Genomic DNA, 27,848 nt, shown 5'->3' with positions numbered 1-27,848 from the left:
CTACAGTACGATATAGTCACCTCTGAATAGCGAAAGAGCTAGTTATGCGCTTAGCGGCTAATGCTAATACTTCTGCAGCCTCAGTACTGGAGAAACATCACTGAAACTCCTTTATTATGCTGTATTTTAGCGGAGTGCCTTTACTGCTCCTTACAACCTGACTGGTAGAATTCATATATAAGGAGCACCGAATATAAAGGATTTTAAGTGCGCCTTATGAAAAAATACGGTTATTATCTTGTTCCCATTTTTAGGACCTTGTTCTTGTGCCTCAGTAAGTTGTGACCATACATATTTTTAAATATTTTTATTTAGAAGGGATGTCACTGATCTAAAAAAAAAAAAAAAACATAAGATTGAATTCCTCACTGGTTTTGTTTTTCGGGCTGCTCCTGACACAGGATCCGGTAAATCTCTTGCTTTTCCACTTGGTTTTATTGTGATTTGCTATTCTTTATTTATCTGTTAGAAATAAAGAATAGAGTAGCCCCTGTTTAAAATGCTAGACCCACCTCTTTTGACCCAGCAGTGTTTAAGAAATGACAGTGTCTCCCAGTGCCCTGCCCTTTTAGCCCAGCTAATGCAAATACACTCCCCTGTCTGACCCAAGCAGATCTTTCCCAGGCATGGTTAGCACACACACTCACACACACACACACACTCACACTCACACACACGGTTAGCCGCCCTGCATATTAAACCACACTTTTTCATATGGAAGTATTTCAGATCACATTAACACACTTACACCCTCAGATCTGAGAGGAACATTTGAAGCAAACGTGCTAACGAATAGAAGCTAGTAGGCACCAGTTAGCATGATTTCATTAGCACAAAGCTAACTGATGCTGGTGTTGTTTCATGCTAATTGGTGTCTCCAGAGCTCTTCGGGGACTCCCTGCTAACAACAGCATTGCAACATTAGCATGTTTGGCTTAGATGTTCCTCTGCATGCGTGCATGCTAACTCAACCACACCAGCTTGCTACAAATGTAATTTTGCGATTGTGAATGCACTCAGTGTAAGTGTGTTTGGAAGTGTGTTTTTTTAGTGTGGGCGTGTGGTTGTGTATGTTTTAATGGTGTAACGGATCACAGACAAATTTAAAGCTTAACCATAACAGTGTGGAATACAGTTTAACTCACCACAATCAGGCAGTGAAAAATACACAGGCTAAACAGGCCATCTGAAGGGTGTAAAAACACCTTGACCATTTCTAAGGCTGATTCATAAGAGGCATCATATTGCGCACGGCTACAAATCTACACAGGTATCATCACACTGGTGTAAAACAGTGTCAGGAGAGAGCAGAGTTATACTAGTGTGAGGAGTGGGAATTTAATATGAACTAGCATGGTCTTAGTTTTAAAAGGAAGTCAGACAATATCTGAACTATGGACTCTATTATTAACTTTTTTTAAAGAATGGAATAAAGAAGGGAAAGGAGAGTGTAAAATTCACTCGTCAAAATAAAAGTCTGGTTAAAATCAAACTGTTAAAATTACCAAAGTCACAAAAAATAAATGAACAGATCCTCTCAAAATAAGACGCTAATACAAACAAGCAGACTGTATCAAAATTAAAGTCACTTATGGCAGCAACAACCAATTGATTTGGGCTAACTCTCACTCGAACACAGTGTTTGTAAGTTTCGAGCATCGCCACGACTCAACAAACACCGTGACCAACCAATTTTCTTTGAGAAAACCTGATTAGCACTAGCAAGACATGTCTCATTTGTTAGTATAGTTATTTTACATTTATTTTACATTTTAAATGTGGCAGCTGTTAGCTACATTCAGAGTTCAAGAAAATCAAGGTCTTTTCCGACTCTGAAGTTGCATGGAAGTATTTGAGTCACAGCCAAGTGTATTTTAACATTGCATTACCTTTTTATCCATTTAATAATCGATTAATAAAAAAGAAATCTATAATTAAAATAATTGTAAGTTGCAGCCCTAAAGTCACTTATACAAGGAACACATACTGTTAACATAAATATCACTAAAACAGACAAGGCCAGAATTAAAGTCATTAGAACAAATAAACCGACCATGTCCAAATAATGGACCAATAAGACTAATACAAATAAACAGAACAAACATGTCCAAAAAATGGGTTAAGTAAAATAAGTAACCAAATGAACAAACAGATCATGTCAAAAAAGTCCACTGTTACAAATAGACTGTGTCAAAATAAAAGTCTCTAATACAAATGAACAAAGCAACCATGTCCAAAAAAATGGACCACGTCAAAATAAGTCACCAAATGAACGAACAGACCATGTCAAAAAAAAAAAATTAAACTGTGTTAAAATAAAAGTCACTAATAAAAATGACCAAACCGACCGTATCCAAAAAAATGGACCATGTTAAAATAAGTCACCTATTGAACAAACAGACCATGCAGCACTGTAGAATTTCCGATTTATTAGAGATACAAAAATACCCAACGCATTTCGGCACTCAGGCCTTCATCAGGGTTAAAAGACAAAAGTTAATAACATTCTAGCTTTTATTAAAACAGTGAAGTTGCACCAGATCTATTCGCTTATCAAAATAAAAGTCACCAACACAAATGAATAAACTGATCATGTCCAAAAAATAAACAATTGTAAAAATAAGTCACCAAATAAAAAAACAGAACTTGTGAAAATAGTTCACTATTACAAATAGACTATGTTAAAATAAAAGTAAAAAAAAATAATAGTAAAAATCAGCAGTACTTGTTGACTGTAGATTTTCCGATTTAATAGACATGTACAAAAATAGCCAACGCATTTCGGCACTCAGGCTTTCTCAGGGTTAAAAGACAAAAGTTAGTAACATTCTAGCTTTTAATAAAACAGTGAAGTTGCACCAGATATATCCGCTTATCAAAATAAAAGTCACCAACACAAACGAATAAACTGATCATGTCCAAAAAATGAACCATTTAAAAAAAGTCACCAAATGAACAAACGGACCATGTCAAAAATAAAGTTCAGTATTATAGACAGACTGTGTCAAAATAAAAGTCAAATGAAGAAACAGACCATGAAAATACAAGTAACTAATTCAAACTATCAAACAGATAGTCACCAATACAAAATGTTAAAAACTTCTGCATAAACAAACAGAATATATAAAAGACAATAATAAAAATAAACAAACCCAATCAGGGTTTGATTTCTGATCCAAATAAAATGATAATTTGTTTTGTAATCCGTTGCATCGTAGCAGTATGTGTGTGTGTGACTGTGTGTGTGAGGGTGTGGGTGTGTGTTAGCGAGGTTAGCGAGCTAGCATCCTGTACTCAGTTTGTTGTTTCTTGCTTGCAGGGCTAACTATAAAGACACTATAGGAGAGCCTGAGGCCAGAAGAGGCAGGTCTAACCCACGATTGGCTGAAGTGGGGCGTCAGTCACGCCGTTTATGTCACAGTTCTCGTATTCTATTATACACCATTAAACTGTAAGATAAGACAACCCCTCCCCTCTTCCTTTTTTCGACCCACCAATCAGATCCCTCCCTGCATGCACCTCGTTATCCCTCGTTAGGTTTCATTTGCATATTGATTCTGATCAGTATTCTTCTTTGATTTGTAGTAATCTTGCTGTTATCATCATAATTACGATGGCTCCTAGTTGTTAACTGCTTACGTTGCTTTTTTTCTCATTTTGTCTCTCTCTTGCTATATTTGGTTACTGGAATAATAATAATAATAATGATAAAAAAGCTACTCTTAACAACAATGGAACATAGTTGGAAGCCACGTTGTTGTGTGTAACATGTCACAATGAGCATGTTTCGCCTTTGCTGTTGAATCCATGAAAACCAATAAAGTGATTTCCCAATTGTTCAACGTGTTCCGAGCGCTTGATTTCTATCCCGACAGATAGATAGATAGATAGAGCTTTTGCTGTAGTTTACCTTCTGGTCTCTTAATGGCTCTCCTATACACAAATACACACACACACACACATCAAAACACACACTTGCACACATATACTTCATTCTCTTGCACACTTGTTAGGTCACACAAGTCATAAAAAAATGACATACAGTACAAGTCAAAAGCTTGGACACACCTTCTTATTCAATGTTTTTTTTTTTCCTACATTGCAAAAACCAACACTAAAAAGTCATCCTTATCTTTTTATTGTTACTCCTTACTCTGAATAACTTATCCTATGCAACAGAGGTAGCTCTCGCTCTTCCTTTGCTGGGGCATTCCTGATGAGAGCCAGTTTCATCATAACATTTTTGCCCTTTTTTTTGCACTAGCGCGACTGCAATTGAGCATACTTTTGAAAGTTCTCAAAATTTTTCAGATGGACTGACCTTCATTTCTTTTAACCATTTTTTTGTTACTTAGTTGAGTAGTTCTTGCCATAATATGGATTATTCACTGTATAACTGATACTCTCAAACACATTAGAAGGCAAGAAATCCAAGCAATTTACTCTTGACATGAAACTTAACTTTCTTAACTGAAAGCTAATAAATACAGATGAATCTCTACCTCATAAGTGGACTGAGAAAATTCAGACAAGATGTTGAAAACTGTCATCTAAACGAGGTGCTACTTTAAAGAATCTAAAATATAAAACATATATTCTGGTTTGTTTAACACTTTTCGTTTACTAAATACTGTAATTCCATATGTTTTTAGATGGCTTTAGTATTAGTCCACAATGCAGAACATATTAAAATAATTTAAAAAATACAGAATTAAAGGTGTGTCCAAACTTTTGACTGGTTCTTTAAATACATTTGTTAGGGCTAAACATAACAGTCAGCTATGATATGCAGTTATTGGCAAATTTTCAAGATTGACCAGAAAGGTAATGACAGTCTCTATTTAAGTTTGTTTAGCTAAAATCTTTTAAACTTTATTTGTCACAAAAGAAGAAGGGTCTCTCCTGGTCCTTTCAGGGTCCTACAGTATATGTTAGTTTTCCTGCAGATTTTCAGTAGGGTTTAGGTCAGGGTACTGGGATGGCCATAGCAGAAGCTTTAGTCTCTATTTTGTCTGGATTTAGATAAATGATTTGGATCATTGTCTTTGGACAAGATCCAACCATGACCAATTTTAAGCTCTATAGGCAGTTAGCTATCTTTCTATTCATTAAGACCATGATGTCATGGATCTCTAATGTGTTCCATGAAGGAAAGACAATCAAAAAGCATCACAAGTCCTTAACCCTTTCAGAACTAAATGTTATTTCAGTGATGGAAAAATCGATACAAAAATTGTATCCAACAAAGTAAACTATTTAATTGCTCTTTTAATGTCCATTGCACTGGAAAATGAAATCTGCATCTGACTTTAGACTTGATAAAACACAGTGGACCAACACCAGCAGATGACATGTCTCTCCAAACCATCACTGATTGGTGGAAACTTCACACTAGACCTGAAGCAGCTTCAACTGTGTGTCTCTCCACTCTTCCTTCAGACTCTGCTCCCTTGATTTACAAATGAAATGTAAAATTTACTGATGATCAGTGATGGTTTGGACTGGAAAGTCATCTGCTGGTGTTGATTCACTGTGTTTTATCAAGTCTAAATTCAGTGCAGTGTTTTCCTGCAAAATCTTACAGCACTTCATGCTTCCCTCTGCTGACAAATTTTATGGAGATGCAGATTTAATTTTCCAGCAGGACTTGGCACACTGCCCACGCTGCCAAAAGTACCAATTGGTCTTACATAACATTCTTATTTTCAGAGACACTGACTTATATATAGCTCTGGAAATAAATAAATAAATAAATAAATAAATAAATAAAAGAGACCACTTAAAACTATCAGTTTCTTTGATTTTACCAAATTGAAAACCTCTGGAATATAATCAAGAGGAAGATGGATGATCACAAGCCACCAAACCAAGCTGAACTGCTTGAAGTTCTGCGCCAGGAGTGCAGGCATAAAGTTATCCAAAAGCAGCGTGTAAGACTGGTGGAGGAGAACGTGCCAAGACGCATTTAAAAAATGTGATTAAAAACCAGCAAATTATTAGTTATTCCAGCAAATATTGATTTCTGAACTCTTTAAACTTTATTAATATGAACATCTTTGCATTATTTGAGGTCTGAAAGCTCTGCATCTTTTTGTTATTTCAGCCATTTCTCATTTTCTGCAAATAAATGCCCTAAATGACCATATTTATATATGGAATTATGGATAAGTAGTTTATAAAAGTAGTTTATCAGTAGTTTATAGAATAAAACAACATTGTTCATTTTAATCAAACATTTACCTATATATAATTAGAATCAAAATCAGAGAAACTGATTCAGAAATTCAAAAATAATCTCTTAATTTTTTTCAGAGCTGTATATGTGTTTCACAATTTGAACTGAATTACTAAAATAAAGTAACTATTCAATGCTATTCTATTTTTTTTTATTTTTTAAGATGCACTAGTACACACACCTCAGTGTAGATAGTAGTACAATAGTATTGGTGAGTCTTTTATATGCACTATGGAGGGATCTGAGTGGGCTTTACAGCACGGTGTGGGTCTGAGCTCGCTCTGTGGGGTATTTGCAGGCCATAAAGGCGAAGATGGCGGAGCTGCAGCCCCTGATCCCTGTGCTGGAGGAGTACAAGGCGGACGCTCGGTTGGTGCTGCAGTTCAAACAGGAGGTGCAGAACCTGACGACCAGCCTGGGTCTTCTGCAGCAGGAGATGGGAGCCTACGACTACGATGAGCTTCACTCTCGAGTCTCCAGTCTGGAGGAGAGACTCCGAGCATGCATGCAGAAACTCGGTAAGGGGTTTTAAAAAAGTAATAATCTGTATCTGTTTGAATCATGTTATACAGGTAGGAGAACGTAGAGTTGCCATAAGACTTCTATATACTAGACAACATTTAATGTTGTAGCAGATTCGAAACAGACTCAGACTTCCCTACTGAAAAAAATGTCAATTGAATCTTAAATAACAAGGTATCAGCAATACTACGTGACTGAACTGAACCGAATGCACAACGGCTGGTTACTATCATCAATAGTGCCACCATTTGAACTAATTAAAAGGTAACAGAATGAAGAAAAAAAATCAAATACGATACAATACTTTGAATTTGGTATCTGTATCCAAACAATGCTTTTTTTTATACCTTTTTCTAAATTGTCACCAAAAGAAATTAAAAAGCGATAATTATTGTCAGACAATTTATTTATTTAAGAAATAAATTTCATTAAACAAATATAATAAAAGTAAATAAATAAATAATTACATTTTATTTAATGCTTTTTAAGACCTATAATTTAAGACCCAAAACTGTAGTCAGAATTTCTTTGGTAGAAAAAAAATGTATTATATTGGAAATCAAAACTTAACGTTTCCCATTTGTTATAATTTTTATTTTTCTTTTCAAAAAATCTGCCAACCTTAGTTTTCCCCCTGGTAATGTAGCTAACTCGCCACTAATGTTGGTATGTTAGCTAGCTTGCTGCTAATGTTAGCTAGCTCTCCACTAATCTTAGTTATCTCCCCGGTAAGATAGCTAAACTCACCACTAACATTAGTATGTTAGCTAGCTCACTGCCGAATTTAGCTAGCTCGCTGCTAATGTTAGCTAGCTCTCTGCTAACCTTAGTCTTCTCCCTGGTAATGTAGCTAACTCCCCACTAAAGTTGGTATGTTAGCTAGCTTGCTGCTAACGTTAGCTAGCTCTCCACTAAACTTAGCTCTTTCCTCTGTGATGTTCGCTAGCTCTCTGCTAATGTTAGCTAGCTCTCTACGAACCTTAGTTCTCTCCCTGGTAACGTAACTAACTTGCCACTAATGTTAGTATGTTAGCTAGCTCGCTGCTAATGTTAGCTAGCTCTCCGCTAATCTTAGTTATCTCCCCGGTAAGATAGCTAACTCACCACTAACATTGGTATGTTAGCTAGCTCTCTACAAACCTTAGTCCTCTCCCAAGTAACGTAGCTAACTCGCCACTAATGTTGGTATGTTAGCTAGCTTGCTGCTAATGTTAGCTAGCTCTTTACAAACCTTAGTCCTCTCCCCAGTAACGTAGCTAACTCGCCACTAACGTTGGTATGTTAGCTAGCTCGCTGCCAATGTTAGCTAGGTCACCACTAAACTTAGTTATTTTTTCGGTGATGTTAGTTAGCTCTCTGCTAATGTTAGCTAGTGTGATGCTAACCTTAGTGCTCTCTCTCCGTTAATATAGCTAACTCACTGCTATTGTTAGTATGTTAGCTAGTTCACTGCTAATGTTAACTAGCTCTCCACTTAACTTAGTTCTCTCCCCGATGACAAGCTAGCTCTCAGCTAATGTTAACTTGCACTCCGCGAACTTTAGTCCCTTCCCTGGTAATGTAGCTAACTCGCCACTTACGTTAGTATGTTAGATATCTCACCGCTAAAGTTAGCTAGCTTTCTACTACATTTAGTTCTCTCCTCAGTAACGTAGATAACTCGCCACTAATGTTGGTATGGTAGCTAGCTCTCTGCTGAAGTTAGCTAGCTTGCTGCTAAAGTTAGCTAGTTCTCCACTAAAGTTAGTTCTCTCTCTGGTGATGTTAGCTAGCTCTCTGCTAATGTTAGCTAGCTCTCTGCTAACCTTGTAACGTAGCTAACTCACCACTGACGGTGGTATGTTAGCTAGTTTTCTGCTGAAGTTAGCTAGCTTGCTGCTAAAGTTAGCTAGTTCTCCACTAAACTTAGTTCTCTCCTCAGTGACATTAGCTAGCTCTTTGCTAATGTTAACTAACTCTCTGCTAACCTTAGTTCAGTACCTGGTAATGTTAACTAACTCACCGCCAAAGTTAGCATGTGCTTTCCCACCGGCATTAATTGCACTGCCTGAAAATGTAATATCTACTGCAAATTTACAGTAAATTTAAGACAATTTTAGACTTTTTAAGGATCAGCGGGAACTCTGAGTATGTCCTTGCAGACATATTATTAGCCATTAAATTAAAATCTAATTTGTAGTGCCCAATATCAACAAATACCCACCTTGATCTCACTCTGCAGCCTACTGAGATATGTATGAGGGCACCTAAGAGAGAATTTTTCATTCAGCAGGTGAAATGCACTGTCCACAACCCTTTAAAACCTGTTGAACTGTCGTCAAAACACATTTGTCACGGCGTATAAATGAAGCTTTAGGCTTAATGCCGCAGGCCAAGTCTGCATGACAATGAATTTAAGCCTCTTACCGATATTAAGCTCGACTGGCTGTGACATTCCAATCTGAAGCCAGCCTTTTCCAAATCACAGACTCATTAAGGAACTTTGGATAATCAAAGGAAAGCACTGGCACATACACACACACACAGCTGTCACAGCTGCCTTTGATGTACGCCAGAGACACACACTCGCTCACACTAACCCACTGGATTAACCTGCCTCTAGTGTTAATGACTCTCCGCCAGATAAAAGACTCAAGAATCTGATACTCGCATTGTCTATCTCTCTTTCTCCGCCTGTGAATCTCCGACTTTCTGATGTTTCACATGTTTCCACCTCCATAAATCCAGTACAGCAATGTGTGTAATACTTTTTAAACACACCCCCACACACACACACACATTTACGTGCTGAGAATTTGTTAATAGGATGTTATTAAAAAACTGGAAGCAATAAAGTAGACTACACTTTATTAGAAACCCGTCCTGAGCTGCTTATTAATGACTGCAGCAGAGTTGGGTACTTAGTCAGTGACTCAAACTTCAGTTGTGCTTGAGAAGCATGTTGATTAATTGGTTCATAACTTGAGTCAAACTTAGTTGAGTTATTTTTTGATTGATCATCTCCCTCAGTTGATTTGGAAATTGTCCCAGGCTTGAGAATTTGATCCCAAGAATAATACCGCTCAGTTGATGTGGAACTTGACTCAAACATAGTCCTTAACTGACTTTGACTCAGATTTGCCTTCAGTTAAGTTGTGACTTGACTCAGGCTCGCCTGTAACTCACTCAGACCCAAGAGGCTTGAATTGGACTTGAGACACTCAAAATTCAGGAGACTGAAAAAACTTGACTCAGGCCTGCCCTTAGCTGACTCAGACCCTAGAGACTTAAGTTGGAATTGAGAGACTAAAAACTTGAGAGACTCAATCTTGACTTAGGTTTGTCCTTAACTGACTGATACCAGAGTCTTGAATTGAACTTGAGAGATTTAAAATTCAGGAGACGGAAAACTCGATCTAGGCTCGTCAATAACTTGGCCCCTAGAGGTATGAATTGGACTTTAAAGACTGAATCTCTAGAGACTTGATTCACAGTCAAACTCCAAGAATAATCTTCTTCAGATGATGTTGAACTTAATTAAAAACTTGCCCTTAACTGACTATAGTTTTGACTCAGATTTGCCTTCAACTAACTTGTTTCTTGAGTTAGGCTCTCCCTTAACTGACTTGGACCCTAGAATCTTGAAGTGGACTTGAGAGACTCGAAACTCAAGAGACTCGAAACTTGACTCAGGTTACCCCATAACTGACTCAGATGCTGAAGTCTTAAATTTTAATTGAGAGACTTAAATCTCAAGAAACTCAAGAACTGATTAAGTTGGTAACTTGAGTCAGGCTTGTCCTTAACTGACTGAACTCAGTCTCTCTCTTAACTCACCTTTACCCCAGAGACTTGATTTTGATTTGTTCCCCAGAAAGTTTGAATTGGACTCAAGATTCAAGAACTTAGACCCTAAAGGTAATCTCCCTCAGTTTATTAGGGACTTTATTCAGGCTCAAACAAGTTGTGATCCAGATTTGTATTTAGTTAACTAGTTGACTTGGATCCCAGACACTTTTATTGGACCAGAGAGACTCAAAACGTAATTAAGAGCCATTCTCCAAAGATAACTGCCCTCGGTTGATGTGAAACTTGCCTCAGACTCATCCTTAACTGACTCAGATTCACCTGCGTTGCCAAGACAGCAATAAACACCTGACTGTTGACGTCTGTCTGGGTTTCTTTCAGTCAGTCACGCACCTGTGTTTTCCATTGCCAAGATAGCAATTCACCAGAAATTGACCTGAACACACAACACTTCCAAATTACCAGGCCCATTGGCGTAGCTATGATCACACTCACTGTAGCTATTTAAATGCCGCAGAGTGAGACGTCAAGGATAATATGCCTTAGGCTCGCTCTTAGCTGACTTGGACCCTAGAGACTTGAACTGAACTCGAGAGACTCAAAAAGTGTCTTGATTTAGAGTCAGACCCCAAAGATAAGCCCCCTTAGTGGACCCAAAGACTTCACTCTGACTCCAGAGACTCAAGACTTCATTTGAACCCACATACCACAGACCTGAGACTCTACACTGACTTGAACACCAGACCCTGACTTACTTACCTATGTCTATAAGAGCCTATATGCACTGATCTTTGCACATTTTTGGCCCTGATTCAGACTTGCATCCCAGAGACTCAAGACCTAAACTCTGGTTCACACCTCAGAGACTCGAGACTTAACTTAGACCCACACTCCAGAGACTCATCTCTTCAGACTCACAGACTTTGGGCTTTTTAGATTGGTCCAAACCAAAAAAGCCAGTGAGAAAAGTGGCAAAAGAGGCTTAATTGCACTACTGTGCTCAGAATTGACCATCACCCTAGTAACATCTGGATAACATTAGTCAGAATAGGACAGTAGTTATACAGTATGGTGGAAATATAAGGGAAGCTTGGAGTATCTAATAAACCCACAGTCTCAGCCGCTCTGCTCTAAAGCATGTTTACACTCGTCTGACCTGCTTTCCACTATAGAGGAGGATCTAAAGATAGCAGCACAATTAGAGTGCAGCACATCTGCCCCAAAACACCAGCTCAGCGGGGGGAGGGGGTGACGCGGGGTGGCGAGGGGCTTTTGGCGGATTACGTAAGATTTGTCGTCTGCAGGAACAGTTTAATTCCACCGGCTGCCAAAGATGTCAAACACCCTCAGTGTTGACACAAATAAGCCCTTTCACTGTTTCACTCTGTTTCTCTCTCTCTCTCTCTCTCTCTCTCACTATCTCTCTTGTCTCTTTCAGTCTGTCTCTTCTTCTTCTGTCTTCCTTTCCTTTATTCAGATCTTTATTGTTCTTTATTTCACTGTTCCTTTAAGTTTATTTTAGTTAATACTCCTGTATAATGCCTTTCTAATTCCTTCTGTATTTATATATTTAATTCCTATTCTTCTACCTCTTATTTTTCTATTGTTTTTCTTTCTTTCTTTCCTTTTAATTGTTTTCTTTATTTTTCATTTCATTACTGCCTTTCTTTTCCTTACTTTTTCTTATTTCTGCTTCTTTCTGTCTTTCTTTTTCCCTATTTTTTCTTTCTCTTTCCTGTTTCCTTTCTTTCCTTTCCTGCTTCCTGAACTTTTGTCTTTCTTTCTCTTTCTTTTTCTTCTGTAGTTTCTTTTTTCTTCGTTCATAGTTTACTCTTGTGTTCTTTCGTAGCTTTTTTACTCCTTATTTTTTAGTTTTCGTTTATTTTAATGAGTTTTCTGGTTTTCTATTCCTATATTTCTGTCTGTGTTTGTATATTTTCTCCTACATATGTTTTTTTGTTTGTTTTTTTATCTTCTTTTATTTTCTTTTTTTATTTATTTCTTTGTTTCTTTCTTTGTTTCTTTCTTTTTCATTGTTTTCTTCCTTTTTCATGCTATTGCTCCTTATTTTTCTTCCTTCTGTCTTCTTTTCTCTATTTTTGTATTTCTCTTTATCTTTCCTTTATTCTTTCTTTCTTTCTTTCTTTCTTTCCATTTTCCTCCCATCTGTGTCGCTGTCTTTCTCCAGTTTCTCTAGCTTTTTGTATCTTTTCTCCCTTGTTTACTTTATATTTGTAACTTTATTTGTCTGTTTCCTTATTTTTTTCCCTGTACCTATTTATTTATTTATTTTTAATGAACTACTGAACACTGATTAGGAGGATTCATTAAATGATATTAATGTAATTTATTGGGAAACAGTGGGAGGAGGAAGGAGAAAAGATTGATATTGAAAGAGAGAGAGAACTGAAGAAGAAAAAGACTATCCCCTGGTTCACATCTTCCTAATGAACAGTGTGTGTGTGTGTGTGTGTGTGTGCAGGCGAGTGTGTGGGTGTGTTGTGTTTCACCACTCTTGCAGCATTTCTACTGAGAGGATGATTACAGGAGCTACTGTTCTCTTTCTTTCTATCTCTCTTTCTCTCTCTCTCTTTCTCTTTCTGCTAATGTCTTTATTTGTCAATTAGAGCACATTATCCGTGTTCTGTAAAGCGAGATAAACACCCCAATCAGGGCTCGTTTAGATGAGCTGCAGTAATTAAGGGGGCAGAACAGCCATTCCTGAATATCTCCCACCTTAATGAGGGAATACCACACCCCCACCCCACACACAGCTGCTGTACAGTCCAAACCAGTGGGCATAATGAAGACTGTGTGTGTGTGTGTGTGTGTGTGTGTTACATGTAGGAGTAAGTAGGAGTAGCTGAGTGTCATACAGCACTATGAGCATCTGTGTGTTGATTATAATTATAATGTACATGTGTGTATTTCTGCAGCATGTGGTAAGCTGACGGGCATCAGTGAGCCCATCACCATCAAAACATCTGGATCACGCTTCGGATCCTGGATGACAGACCCACTGGCTCCAGAGGGAGATACCAGAGTGAGTACACACACGCCTTTCACTTTTATTACCAAGCTTTTCCAGGCTTTAGGCACAGCTGGGGTCCTTCCTTGTGTTGCCTGTGTATTCTGGGTCATATTTCCACATCAAGATGTGGATGTTTCTCTCAAAAGTATAAAGTTAAGCAACCTCTACTGGCTGGTTGCACTATATTGTATAGCTCCACCCATTCTCATATGTTTTAACGGCAAAATTTCTCCTCCAAACTGTCGTTTCCTCTTTATTTTCTAATTCCAACAGCTAATCATCCCTGTGCTGATCATGCCACATTTTTATTTTCCCTAAGAAATCATATTATAAGGTTTATAAGGTTATTCTGCTGTACCTTGTCAAATCTGACGAAAGTAGTACAAATAAAACAGAAATACAAAATAACTTGAATCATACATTGGATGCAAAATGCTCCGAAAGCAACAGCAAAGATGTGTTGGCAATACTTTGCAAACTTAGGTGCAAAGTGAGGGGTATTTATACACTAAGAAGAAATCACCAGAGGCAAATGGGAGGCCAAAATAGGCGTAAAAAGGACAGAGGTACACTTAAGAATGAACTGATAGACCTGATAGCCTTGAATGGGAGAGACCAGTCTTGTTTAGACTTGGATTAGGCCTGGCTTGGTGAGTAGTCGGAGTAGTAATGAAGCATGAAACATGAATTGCACTTTTACTATTGAAACAATACACTATAAACTGGGTAGTTAGTGTCAAATCTGATTTATTACTGAAGCAAGCCCTGCAATTCCAAGTTATGACGCAACCTCCACCATGTTTGACTGTTTTAGAAACATCATCCTGTATATTAACTTTATTATTTAGTATTTTATTGCAGTACACAAATGAAAAACACAGTAGTAAATGCAATCGATGATATTACTCAGTTATACATAAGCAAGAAATAAACTAGTAATAATAAAATGCAAAACATGTACAAGCATGATAAAGTGTCAGTCCCCTGTAAACATGATCTAGTCCTAGAATGTTACCACATTCAAATTGTGCTACATGTTCTTTTTCTCAGTTACAATTCTCAGTTCAATCCTCAGTCACAAATTTCTAGAGTCTTTCCCCCCATATTTTAGAATGTTTAATGCTCAGTCACAAAGTTCTAGACTTTTTCCTATTCAAACTGTCCTACAACATTCACATCATAATCACAAAATTCTAAAATGTTTCCCCAAATTGAAATATTCTAAAATTTTAATTTAACAGTTTCAAGGTTCTAGAATTGTTTCCACTGAAAATGTCCTAAAAGGTTCAATCCTCAGTCACAAATCAAATATTCTAGAATATTCAATCATTGTCCATTAAACATTCTAGAAGTTCTATAATGTTTCCTTGTTCAAAAGTTCCAGAATGTTCAGGTCTCACTCACAAACTTCTAGAATGTTCAAGTCTCACTCACAAACTTCTACACAGCAAAAACAGGAGAGTTGAAATTTCAGAGCTAAACAGCTGAGAATTGATTTCATTCTCAAAGTGTAATTTTTTAACTCTTTCAGATTTAAATGTTCAGTGTTGGAGTTATTTGACAGAGTTGAATATTTCAGTGTTAATCCCACTAAACCCAATAAATACTGCCCAACTCCAAAGAGATTTAATTAAACTCCGCCCAGTCAAACACGTTATTTGCATAATGGGTGTGTCCTCCAGATCCTAACTTACCATCAGTGTAAAATCCCATTGGGTATTGTGATATATTTTGTTTAATGGTTGTTTCTAGCTAATATATTGTAGGCTATAAGAGCAAGTTACCATCCTTTGTACAGTAAATTGTGATAAAGTGTTGGTAATGCATTAAGAAATACAATGAAAAGTTATAGGCTAACCTGTCCTGAATAATAATTAAATAATAAAACGCCATATCAACTGACTAATCTTCTTTTTATTTATTTATTTTTTTACTCTTTCCAGTGTTAGTGTAACAATTTAGGAAGTTAAAGAAATACTAATATGAGTTAAAAAGGAACTCTGGCAAGGTGTTAAATGTTTAACTATTTTGAAAGTGTTGATTTAACTCCAAAGAGTGTGGACCTATATAAACCCTGAAAAAGAGTTCAAATCAACTCTGTGGGAGTTCATTTAACACTTGCCTTTTTGCTGTGTAGAATGTTTCCATTCAAAATTTCTAGACGTTAATTTCTACTGTCCTAGAACGTTCAAACCTAAATTACAACGTTTCTGAACGTGTCTACAAATTCAAATATTCCAAATTTATATTAGTCACAAGGTTCTAGAATTGTTTTCCTTTGAAAATGTCCTAGAATGTTCAAACCTCAGTCACAAATGTCTATGTTTTCTCTTTTACAAGTTCTAGATTGTTAATTCCTCTGTGTCAAAGTTCTATATTTCCCATTCATATATTCTAGAATGCTAAATTCTCAGTAACAACATTCTAGAATGTTTTCCCATTCACACAGAACATGCACACTTTATCACAAAGTTCCAGAATGTTCAATTCAAAATTCAAACATTCCAAAATTTTTCATTAATCCGTCACAAGGTTCTAGATTTTTTCCCATTGAAAATGTGCTAGAATTTAAACCTTGGGCACAAAGTTCTAGAATGTTAATTCCTCAGTAACAACTTCTAGAATATGTTTCAATCCAAACTGTCCTAGAACATTCACACCTTAATCACAAAGTTTGAGAATGTTTCCTCAAATTCAAATATTGTAAAATGTATTTTTATAATGTTCCCATTCAAAAGTTTTAGACTGTTATTTCCCCAATCACAAAGTTCTGTTTTCTCATTCAAAATTCTAGAATGTTCATTTCTTAGTCACAAAATTCTAGAATTTTTCCCCATTCATGCATTCTAGAATGATAATGCCTCATTCATATTGTCCTACAGTGTTCTTGTTTCTTCACTCATTCACACTGTCTAAGAAAGCTCACCCCTATTCATACTGTCCTGAAATGTCCTCAGCACATAGAAAGTGGTGCAGAACTTGGGGACTCCAGTAATGAGACAGGGAAGCTCAGCTTTATGAGCAGAAACTTTAAAGTGTGGTTTTTACACAGAGGCTACTGTGAAGTCGTTCGTGTTTATCTCAGATTTAAAGACGGCTGATCTGGGATCAGGTCGTCTCTGTTCCACCTCACCAGCAGGTGTGAAACACTGCTCCCAGTTCAGCACTACTGCAGGGCAGAACCCGGAGCGGCTCCTCGGGGCCGAGTGCCATCTCCCCGTGCTCGTTAAAATGCAAATGAGCAGGGTAAATCTGCACGTTTGATATGCGCGGCCAAACGAGCGCTTCGTTAGTGTGCGCAGAACTGCCAACAGGAAGCACTTTATGACACTTTAGTATACTGTGTCAAAGAGAGAGAGCTTTACTGTGTTCACACCACATTAAAACCACACTCGTAAAAAACACTACTCATTAATTACGTCAAACCCCTCACCCAAACGACGCGTTACAGCCCTCAGACACGCTGAAACCAGTGCACCATTAATATCTATAGAATTTGCATATAGTAAAATAGAAATGCAATCACATCATAAAGTGCAGATCCACAACCGGGGCCAATCATTAAACAGGCTGATGAGCATCTGTACACACATACGGGTCTGAATTCTGTTAGTTTTGGCTCTAAAAATACTTAACAGAAACCTATTATTCTACATATTGAGACTTCAGACTTCACTATTATCCAGGTTTAATTACTTTTTATTTACAGTTTTTATTTCATGTCATGCCTGCATACACCTGCGCGAGAGGGTGGACAATTTAGAGAAAATTGGCATTAATCAAATCATATCATCATATACAGCATTTCTTTTATGTTATCAAATTGAAAACCTCTAGAATATAATTAAGAGGAAGATGGATGATCACAAGCCATCAAACCAAACTGAACTGCTTACATTTTTTTTGCACCAGGAGTGCAGGCATAAAGTTATCCAAAAGCAGTGTGTAAGACTGGTGGAGGAGAATTTATTAATTATATTTTTATAATGTTTATAATTTTTTTCTTAGTATGATAGTAAGTTTTTGAGTGAAATATGCCTAAATCAAGCAGAAATCACTGTTTTTTTTTTGCTTACATTTGGACATAAGAATCAGAACAACTTGCCTGGTGCCTTTTTAATGCTTATTTTGAGTCAACATTTTCTCACAATAAAAATGAGAATTCTTGATTTTTTTTTTTTTTTGCAGTGCATACACTGATCACTATTACGGAGCCAGTAGGGCCCAAATAATGGGCTTATTAATAATGCATAATACAAAAGATTTCTGGACATGACATAATTTTGCATAGTTGTTGAACTCAATGGACTAAATAATTGTACAGTTGTCATTCCTGTAGTTTTCCATGAAACAATGGCACCGCTGCCATATACAGGGGAGTGGCTTCTGAACTTCTCACCTTGTAACTGCTTATGAATGTTCATATCTGTAAAGGTGGGATAATGAGTCGTGTGAGGTTTGAGCGTTTGAGTCCGGTGGGGTTTAAGTTCCTTCCTGAGGTGGGCGAAAAGAGAGAGCCAGCCAGGAGAAAGCTTCCCAAAGCCGTTTGTTTTTCCTTCCCCCTCTCTTATCGTCTTTATTCCTTCCCTCTTCACTCCTCTTTCTTCCTCTATTCTCTATTCTCTCTCTCTCTCTCTATTACATTTCCTGTCCTCCCCCTCTCTCCCTCTGAGAGGCAGGAGATTGGGCCTGCTGGGATTCTCCACAGAAAGCTTGGTTTTTATCCGGAATGATCTGGAATTATCCTCCCAGGGTTCCGGGTGCTCATGGCGAAGTGGCCCACCGCCAGGCCCCTCCCGCAGCGGGAGCGGCACCGTCCCCGAGGCGGTCAGATTTAATCGAGCTCCACCGCAGCTGGGATTTCATTTCCAGAATAAAAATCTAGTCGAGTGCGGCTGTAAGCGCATGAAGCTCAACAGTGAGGTGAAAAAATGAGTGATAAAAATAGTGATGAAAATAAAATAGAATTATATAAATAATATTTTAAGTGCAAATCTCACTGAAAAAGTAAGAGATAATTCTTGGTTGGTTGCTGTTAGGAGACTTCCTGTTAGAGCTGTTGTCTGTTGGAGTTGTTTTGTCAAAACTATGCAGTGTCCAGAAGAAGAGACTTTAGATGACTTTTTAATGGACTGTTATCAGTCTAAAGACGTCTGAAAAATGTTGGAAAACATTGGACTGAAGGTGGTCATAAATATTAGATCTGTTGAATAATAAATTAAATGTATTATTTAAAAATCCCACGCTGTGGAACTCCCTATCCCTTTAACCCTGAAAAAGTTTGTGTAAAAAATGTGGTTGTGGTATATTTGATTGAGTCTTGATAATTGTAGATTGGATTTTGTATCATGATTGTGGCTGTGGATTTTTTGTTATTATTAATTTTTAATAAAGATTTTTCATTAAAAAAACATAGAGAAGGGTGTCCAATTAAACACTGCTGGATTGATCTGTTTTTACTTGGTAAATATGTTTCAAAGCAAATCTGACTTTTAGCTTTAATCTTCTTAAAGTTTTTAAGAAAAGATCCTAAATCTACAAAACTGATGTAGCGGTAGATCTGAAGCTGTATTTTAGCTATTTTCCATGTCTCATTCTCAAAATATCTTTTTTTTTTAATAATTATATTTCAGTTGTTTCCCAATTTCTCTAAATTTAGCTAGACCCATTATTAGACCCATTCAGCTGATAATCAGCTATATATATCACAAGGAGGGTAAAGAATAGCACATGCCTCCTCCGATACATGTGGACCCAGCCACCGCCTCTTTTCAAACTGCTGCTGATGTAGCATTAACGAGTAGCATCACAGCGCAATTAGAGGAAAGTGCAGCGACTCGGTTCCCATACATCAGCTCACAGGCGTCTCCTGCTGATCGACATCACCCTTTGGAGTGATGAGGAGAAAGAGCATCATCTATCCACCCAGAGAGAGCAAGACCACCTGTGCTCTCTCAGGCCTCCGGCAGCTGACGGCAAGCTGTATGACTGGGATTCAAACCAGCACTTTAAACTGCTGGACCACTTGGAGCACTTTAAAATTAAAAAATATTTAGAAACACTTAACATTTTTTATATCCCAGAAAAGAAAAGCAACAAACCACAATACACAATTTATCTCAGTAGTGCAGTTTTATTCATGCATTTATAGAGAGATATTAAGCTGCCTCAGTCGTAGTTAACAATTTACAGTATTAGTGCTATTCTAATGATTAATTTATTGCAGCAGTGCTGAAATATTTAGCCAACTAGCAACATTTTGCAAGATAGCAACCTCAGCCGTGCAAAATTTAGGCATACATTTACCTCAGCAGTGCTCCTAAACTAACGTCAATTCCTTAGTTGGCTCTGTACAGATTGTATCTTTCAGTCCGAAAACAGACACTTTGTGACTGTAAGGGCAGTGAACTGATTAATTGATGTGAGTAAAGCTTTAAAAAAAAAATTGTAAACCTGCAGCTTATAGGCTCTTTCCTCCCTGGTATATAGTGGACACCCTGCAATAGGACTTGCCAATTATACTTTGTATTCCTAGTTCATGTAAAAGCATATCTAAATAAATAGAATATCTATATTAAAATAATTGATTAATAATGATTAGGGAACCTGGCTTATTGACTTTCTTGCAAAGAGGTGTCAAGGGAGTTCCAGGTGACTTCTGCCCAACATACTACATACAGAAGCCATTTTTTTGAATAAGATACATTAGATTTGGCTTGTAAAGAAAGAGAAACCTGCAAGAAACTAGATCTCCAGAAGGACGGTTGGCAATTCCTGCAATTCTTGGAAAAACTGAAGTTATATGAACCTGAACTTGCTCTTTCTATTGGTGAAAGTCAAATTTTTTGTCTATCCCTCTCTTTTAGGTGTGGTACATGGACGGATACCACAACAACCGCTTCGTGCGGGAGTACCGTTCGATGGTGGACTTCATGATGTCGGATAACTTCACTTCCCACCGCCTGCCGCACCCATGGTCCGGAACAGGCCAGGTGGTCTACAACGGCTCCATCTACTTCAACAAGTTCCAGAGCCACGTCATCATCAAGTTCGACTTCAAGACCTCCACCATCAGCAAGACCCAGAGGCTGGACAGCGCCGGGTTCAGCAATGCGTACCACTACGCCTGGGGGGGCCACTCCGACATCGACCTAATGGTCGACGAGGGTGGTCTCTGGGCGGTCTACGCCACCAATCAGAACGCGGGCAACATCGTCATCAGCAAGCTCAACCCGATCAACTTGCAGATCATCAAGAGTTGGACGACCAACCACCCGAAGCGCAGCGCCGGCGAGTCCTTCATGATCTGCGGGACGCTCTACGTGACCAACGGCTATTCCGGTGGGACAAAGGTCTACTACGCCTACCATACCAACTCTTCAACTTATGAGTATATAGACATTGCTCTGCAGAATAAGTACTCGCACATCTCCATGTTGGATTACAATCCTCGGGATCGTGCTCTTTATGCCTGGAACAACGGTCATCAGGTTCTCTACAACGTCACCCTCTTCCACCTTATCCGCTCTGAGGAACTGTAAACCTACCGAGAATTTCAGGAAACCTCGAAGACTATGAAGACGTGACTTGACAATGGCTGTGACAAACAAGATGACCTAGATGAATGGGATCCATGGAATTTTCTAGAGATTCCAGAGAGTTTTAAAAAGAAAGAGATCATGTTTAACATAAAGGCAAGACTTAAGGATAACCAATGGATGAATCAAAAGATAATACAAATCAAAGAGAATGCACTAAGAAGAGTTTCACAATGATTATGATCGTTCAGAGAGCCATAAAATATATGAGACAACAAAACTAAGAACCAACAAAATGCCAAAAAAAACGTCATGCCTTTCATTGTTTTTATAACATGCCAATTTTTCAAGGGATGATTCCGTCTAGACGCTGAGTCTCTGCGTCTGCCAAATCATCAAGGAAAGGGGCTGGACTATGGACCTGTTGGACATGTTGATTACTTGAGTACAGACTTGTATTGCCAACATGTGTAGCCCCTCCTTGCAATGAGCGACTTTGGACAGAAACACTAGGTGCTACGTACAAAAGATTCCCACTTGACCTAAAAAAAAAAAAAAATCACAGCCTAGCCTATCCCAGACAAGCGGTAACCAATGCCTTGTCCAACCCTTTCAAAACCGAACTCATGGCTTGACCCTCGCAGTCTCAACCAGGTTTACATGGGCAATACTCGACTTGGCGAATGTCTGTAGTGGCTGTGACTTGGGCGGTTGGAACTATAAAGTCCGAATAAAGTATGCAGAGTACTAAAATATATAGAAATACAAAATCTAAGAATTAGCGATAGCCTGAGGGCACTGACTGTTGAACGTTCTGCTGTTGTTCAGAGGTTTCTATCGAGATTTTACTTGAACCTGCCATTAAAGAAACCCCAACAGTGTCTATATACAGGGGTTGTACAATGAAACTGAAACACCTGTCATTTTAGTGTGGGAGGTTTCATGGCTAAATTGGAGCAGCCTGGTGGCCAATCTTCATTAATTGCACATTGCACCAGTAAGAGCAGAGTGTGAAGGTTCAATTAGCAGGGTAAGAGCACAGTTTTGTTCAAAATATTGCAATGCACACAACATTATGGGTGTTATAAGAGGTTTAAAAGAGGACAAATTGTTGGTGCACGTCTTGCTGGTGCATCTGTGACCAAGACAGCAAGTCTTTGTGATGTATCAAGAGCCACTGTATCCAGGGTAACGTCAGCATACCACCAAGAAGGACGAACCACATCCAACAGGATTAACTGTGGACGCAAGAGAAAGCTGTCTGAAAGGGATGTTCGGGTGCTCCTCAACTCTCCTGTTTCCAGCAGAACTGTCCGTTGGGACAATAAATTATTGTGGTCTAAAACCAGGTGTTTCAGTTTCATTGTCCAACCCCTGTATATATATAAAATAAGCAATGTAGCACCCTGTGTCGGACCAAAGAGTGCTATGAGGCATTAACTGACAAAAAAAAAGACAAAAATCCTACAAACAAACTTGCTTACAAGCTGGCTAGTGTTTCTAAGTAGACATCCAGTGTGTGCTACTTAGCATTAGCATTGCTACAAGCAGTATGACTGCTGGTAGCCAGTGTAACTGACAACCCACGCTGTATAGCGAGCGAGGCGGTTCAGGTGGAACCTTACTGTGGTTTATTTTTTTTCCGTGTTCGTGACTAGCTGTGAGATGCTGTTCATTTTGCATGAACGGGTTTTCCACACAAAAGATGTGCTTGTAGGAATGTTTATACCTGTATGATCCCTTAAACGGTGTGGGGGAGGGGTGGGGGGTAGCTTTTTAGATACACTATATGGACCATATAGTATTGGGACACCCACTCTTTAATACTACTTTTGTTGAGGTAACTTTTGTGGAGTTTTTGCCAATGTTTTCCAACTGATTCCATTGAGTAATAATAACATTAATGAGGTCAGGAGTTGGTCAACTTCCCAACTCCTCCCAGAAGCTAGATAAAGCAACACCATTCCTGAGAAGAATTCCTCCAGAATTCCAGAGTTCTTTCACTGTTTGAAAAGTGTGATGTGCAAAAATATTCAGCCCCCTTACAGGATTCATATACATTTTCTTAACCAATACATTTCTGATTCTGATTTTCACATGACTTTTCCATGCCTTGAAGGCAAAATTTCCTGACCATACGTTTTTTAAAACATCAGTGCAGACATGGACAGTAAAACCCTGCCCCTATAGCAATACTAAGTAGAGCCACTGCAATTACAGCTACAAGTCTTTTGGGGGTTTGTCTCTTCCAGTTTTGCACATGTAGTTATTTTTTTAGAAACTGATTCAAAGATTTTAGAGCTCAAGTTCAGCCAGGCTGAATGGCGAGCGTCTGTGAACAGCATTTTTCATGTCTTGCCACAGATTCTCAATGGGATTTAGGTCAGAACCTTGACTGAGCCATTCTAACACATGAATATACTTTGATCTAAACCTTTCCACTGTAGCTCTGGCTGTATGTTTAGGGTCATTGTCTTGATGGAAGGTCAATCTCTGTCTCAGTCTCAAGTCTTTTGCAGCTTCAAAAAGATTTTCTTCCAGGATTTCCCTGTATTTAGCTCTATCAACTCTGTCCAGCTTTCTTTTACCTAGTGTGTCTCTAACAAACCACTGAGGCCTTCAGAGAAAAAGTGTATTCATACTAAGACTAAATTACACACAGCTTCTGAAGGCAATTGATTAAACTGGATTTTATTTTAGGGGTTTCAGAGTAGGGCTTGAATACTTTTGCACGTCAAACTTTTTTTTAGATATATATTTGATTAAAAGCCACTGTACCAAGACTTCTCTACAAGGACTAGACAAGCTAACTTTGTGCATTTGGACACGTTTTAAATGCATTTATTAGAAGGGTAGAAGGGGTGTTCTCAAACGTTTGGACGTATAGTGTATTTATATATGGGGGGAAAGTCTAGGTGGGGTAAAAATGTTGATTTCTCTTTTTCTGATTTGTTCTCAGTGATTGTTAAGGGAAATTTCACTGCTATGCTTCATATGTATATGTCCATTATTAGTGCAGAACATCCGACAGTTTCCATTAATGTAAATTGATTTCATAGAATCTTCAGTGTTCCGGAATACACTGGCATTAGCCTACAAAGAATGAAGACTTATAGAGGGTATGCATTGATGTCTTGTTTTTATTGGATGTTTTACGCCCCTTTAGTCGGACTGAGTGGCAAAAAATTCTACGATATGGTTGTGATTCTTTGGGGAAACTGCAAAAAAGCATTCAAATTAAAGGAAAATGGGCTCAGCGGCGATCTATCACCATGACCAAAGAACCAACCCTCTATAGATGTTGATATATGACCATAAATTTTGTTTCCTGTTCATTTCAACACTAGGACAAATACACTAAGCCAGTGGTTCTCAATCCTAGTTACGGAGTACCATTGATCTGCTAGCTTGAACACTTGGTTGTCTTGGAATTATGTAATTATCGCTGTCAGTTTCAGGCAACCGAAACCAAATTTGACAATCGATATTCTTCACGCCATGAAGTGGAGTAATGAAGCAGTAATTTTAGTCAAGTAAACTTTGGAGGGGTTCTTGGGGAGCATCAATGTTTCAACAAAAATATTGATTTTTGACGCCACATGTCATAAATTTATCGCAAATGAAAGCAATATAATACAGGTGCATCTAAAAAAAATAAAAATTGGAATATCTTTAAAAAACCATCACTGATTGTGGAAACTTTACTCTAGACCTCAAGCAGTTTGGACTGCGTGTCTCTCCACTCTTCCTCCAGACTCTGCTCCCTTGGTTTCCAACTGAAATGCAAAATTTACTGATGATCAGTGATGGTTTGGAGAGACAGGTCATCTGCTGGTGTTGGTCCACTGTGTTAAATCAAGTCCAAAATTAGTGCAGTGTTTTTACTGGAAAATCTTGCATACTTTTATACAGATGCGGATTTCATTTTCCAGCAGAACTTGGCACACTTTCCACACTGCCAAAAGTACCAATTGCTTTCATTTAATATTCCAATTTTCTGAGACACTGATTTTTTTTATTAGCTGTAAGCCATAATCATCAACTATAAAATAATTTAATGCTTAAAATAGATCACTCTGAATATTGCTGCCAGTCAGTTTGTTGTTTGCCACTTATTAGGCCTAACATTCTGTAAAATGGTTGTGTTTCTTTGGGGCTAAAACAAACGATTATATGTTCAAATTAAAAAGGAAATCAAGCTCAACAAATATATATATATATATATATGAAAATAAAGACCCAACACTATATAAACATCAATACGTGCCCATAAATTGTGTTTATTAATTATTTCAATACTAGGAAAAATACACTAAGTCATTGGTTCTCAATCTTGGTCATAGAATACCACTAATCTGCTTGCTTTTTCCCCAATATGCATACCCTTTAATCATAAGGTATTTTCAGTCCTCTAAAAAAGAAAGTCTTGCTCCTATAACTGTGGCTAACGTAGGAAGGCTCTTGGGCTGTAGCTTTCTGGACACCAGAAGTGACGCAGATTATGCAGTGGACAGCAATGAACAACTGTGTCTACACAAGCAGAAGGGCATTAGTGTAATCCATCATCCAACATAAACCCTTCAGCATCCAATCGACACTCAACAAATTTGAGGTTTATCACGCTCAAAATAGAGCCGCCTTGTCCAAAGCAGCTCTCACCATGTAAGGAGAGATGGAAATTAAATCTGATGTTGTTTTTTGGTGAAATTCCCCTGCATTTATTTTGTCCCGGTACATAATGCTATGTATACAGTACATGTGACTAGTGGTAAATGACCGTTTCTATGTAACATCCAGATATTGTGATGGGCCTTGTCTTCTTTAGGCTGTCAAAGTAACTTTCAACCTACAGCAACCCAAGTAACCAGTGGTTCTCTAGGCACTCTGGTTTTGGACGCTTCCTTATCCTCCACATTTTAAGCCCAAGGCTGTATTGGGCTATTGGATCTCCAACCTTATTCCTAGAAAGCTAACTAACCACAGATTTCAGCTCCAACCACTAATCTATCAATCATTCAATCAAGAAATTAATCAATCTTACCTTATCCGTATAATTATTACTGCCTGCAGAAGTACTATTTGTTCAGTTTAATGGGGTGTGTTAGATTTAGAATAAAGGTTAAACCTGCAGGACACTAGTTCTCCAGGAGCAGAGTGGGTGAATCCATGATGTAGGATCTGCTGATTCTCATTCGTGATTCTCAAATCCTAACATTAGAGAAAACACCACAACATGACTTATAACAAGACAATACATTTTTCATTGTATGGTATAAAGGATATTCTTATTATTGTTTTGGCCAAACACCTATTACTTTGGCCGATACTGCTATATAGTCCACTAAATCATTTTGGTTGCCAAATATGCAGTATACAGCTATGAAAAAAAAATAAGAGACCACTTAAAAATGATGAGTTTTGGGTGCCGAGTGGTCCATAATCAAGAGAAGGATGGATGATCACAAGCCAACAAACCTAGCTGCACTGCTTGAGTTTTTGTACCAGGAGTGCAGGCATAAAGTTATCCAAAAGCAGTGTGTAAGACTGGTGGAGGAGAACATGCCAAGATGCATGAAAACTGTGATTAAATAACAGGGTTATTCCACCAAATATTGATTTTGACAATAGTTTTATTTGGAATTTGGGAGAAATGTTGTCCTTAGTTTATATACCTATAAATAGCAAAATCAAATACTGATTCTTTTTTTTTCATATATATATATTTCCTCTATGATGGGGAGCTGAAATTTGCTTTTATTTTATTTTATTCCTCTGTTCCACCTTAAATGCTGCAGCTTCTTCCAACTATTGCACCATTTAAGCTGGAATGTAAAAGTTAGATAGCTACTGAGACAAACTACTATATGCCTGTAAAAACATTGAAACTACACATTAAATCATGGGTTTCTTTGGTTGCTTGTGTCTCCATCTTGCCAGTGATTCTCACAACCCTCTTTTTGGAGTGTAAATAAAAATGTCAATTTGAAAGGTCAAAAACAGAAAGGTAAGGCTAAATGATTGGATTATGTGGTAACAGTGCCTAAAACAGTCATTGTGGACTCTTGAAGGCAAGGCTAGAACTATGCTGGAACTGGAACATTACCATTTAGTCATTGTTAGCCATATTATCCACTTCTGATCTTTCTATCTCTTCAATTTATCCCACTTTAACTTAACTTTAACCCAGTTTTTTTTTTTTTTACGTTTCTAGAATGTTTTTGTACTGTCTGCTTGAAGTCTCTCGCTCTTTCTGTGCTTGGCTGGATGTGTGCTCTTCCTGCATTGAGATAGTCTTTGATTCGTACCAATAAACAGGGGTTCTGTGTGCTGATGTAATGAACTGTGTCGTGATTTCAGTTTCACTGGAAGAATGAAGGTACTGTATGTTATATTCTTTAAATATGCATTCAACACAAAAGTGAAATTTAGAGCGTTTTCACACTATTTTTTCCACACCATTTCAGAGCTTCAGCTTTTCAAATCCAGATTAGGGTCCTCATGGTTAATTGTGCAAATGTGAACAAGCCAAATGAACCCAAAACTTTTTAAACCAAGGTGGTCTGAATATTGTATGTTTAGATGGCTTTTGTGATTGTCAATCAAATACCGTAAATGGCTGACACTCCATATGAGGAATGTGAACAACACTACCCATAATTCAGTGGTGTTTTGCTAGGGTCTACATTCTATAGGACCCGGGGTGGACAGTTTTGGTCCTGGTGGGGCTTACTCATCA

The 27,848-nt window shown here is 37.9% G+C and overlaps 1 protein-coding gene across 2 annotated transcripts in view; it reads left to right on the top strand.

Moving 5' to 3' along the window:
* olfm1b (olfactomedin 1b) overlaps positions 1 to 27,443 on the top strand; it is a 66,887-nt gene extending 39,444 nt beyond the window's left edge. For both annotated transcript variants that reach the window (XM_007232917.4, XM_007232916.4), the window contains exons 4-6: positions 6,534 to 6,753; positions 13,480 to 13,586; positions 20,441 to 27,443. In XM_007232917.4, the coding sequence (XP_007232979.1) occupies positions 6,534 to 6,753; positions 13,480 to 13,586; positions 20,441 to 21,115 (1,002 nt within the window). In that variant the 3' untranslated portion in view covers positions 21,116 to 27,443. The remainder of the gene's footprint in view (positions 1 to 6,533; positions 6,754 to 13,479; positions 13,587 to 20,440) is intronic.
* Positions 27,444 to 27,848: the final 405 nt, after the last annotated feature.

The sequence above is a fragment of the Astyanax mexicanus genome, chromosome 17 (assembly GCF_023375975.1).
Source record: "Astyanax mexicanus isolate ESR-SI-001 chromosome 17, AstMex3_surface, whole genome shotgun sequence".
Classification (NCBI taxonomy): domain Eukaryota; kingdom Metazoa; phylum Chordata; class Actinopteri; order Characiformes; family Acestrorhamphidae; genus Astyanax; species Astyanax mexicanus.
The sequence above is the reverse complement of the archived record's forward strand: the minus strand, read 5'-3'. Positions and strand labels throughout refer to the sequence as shown.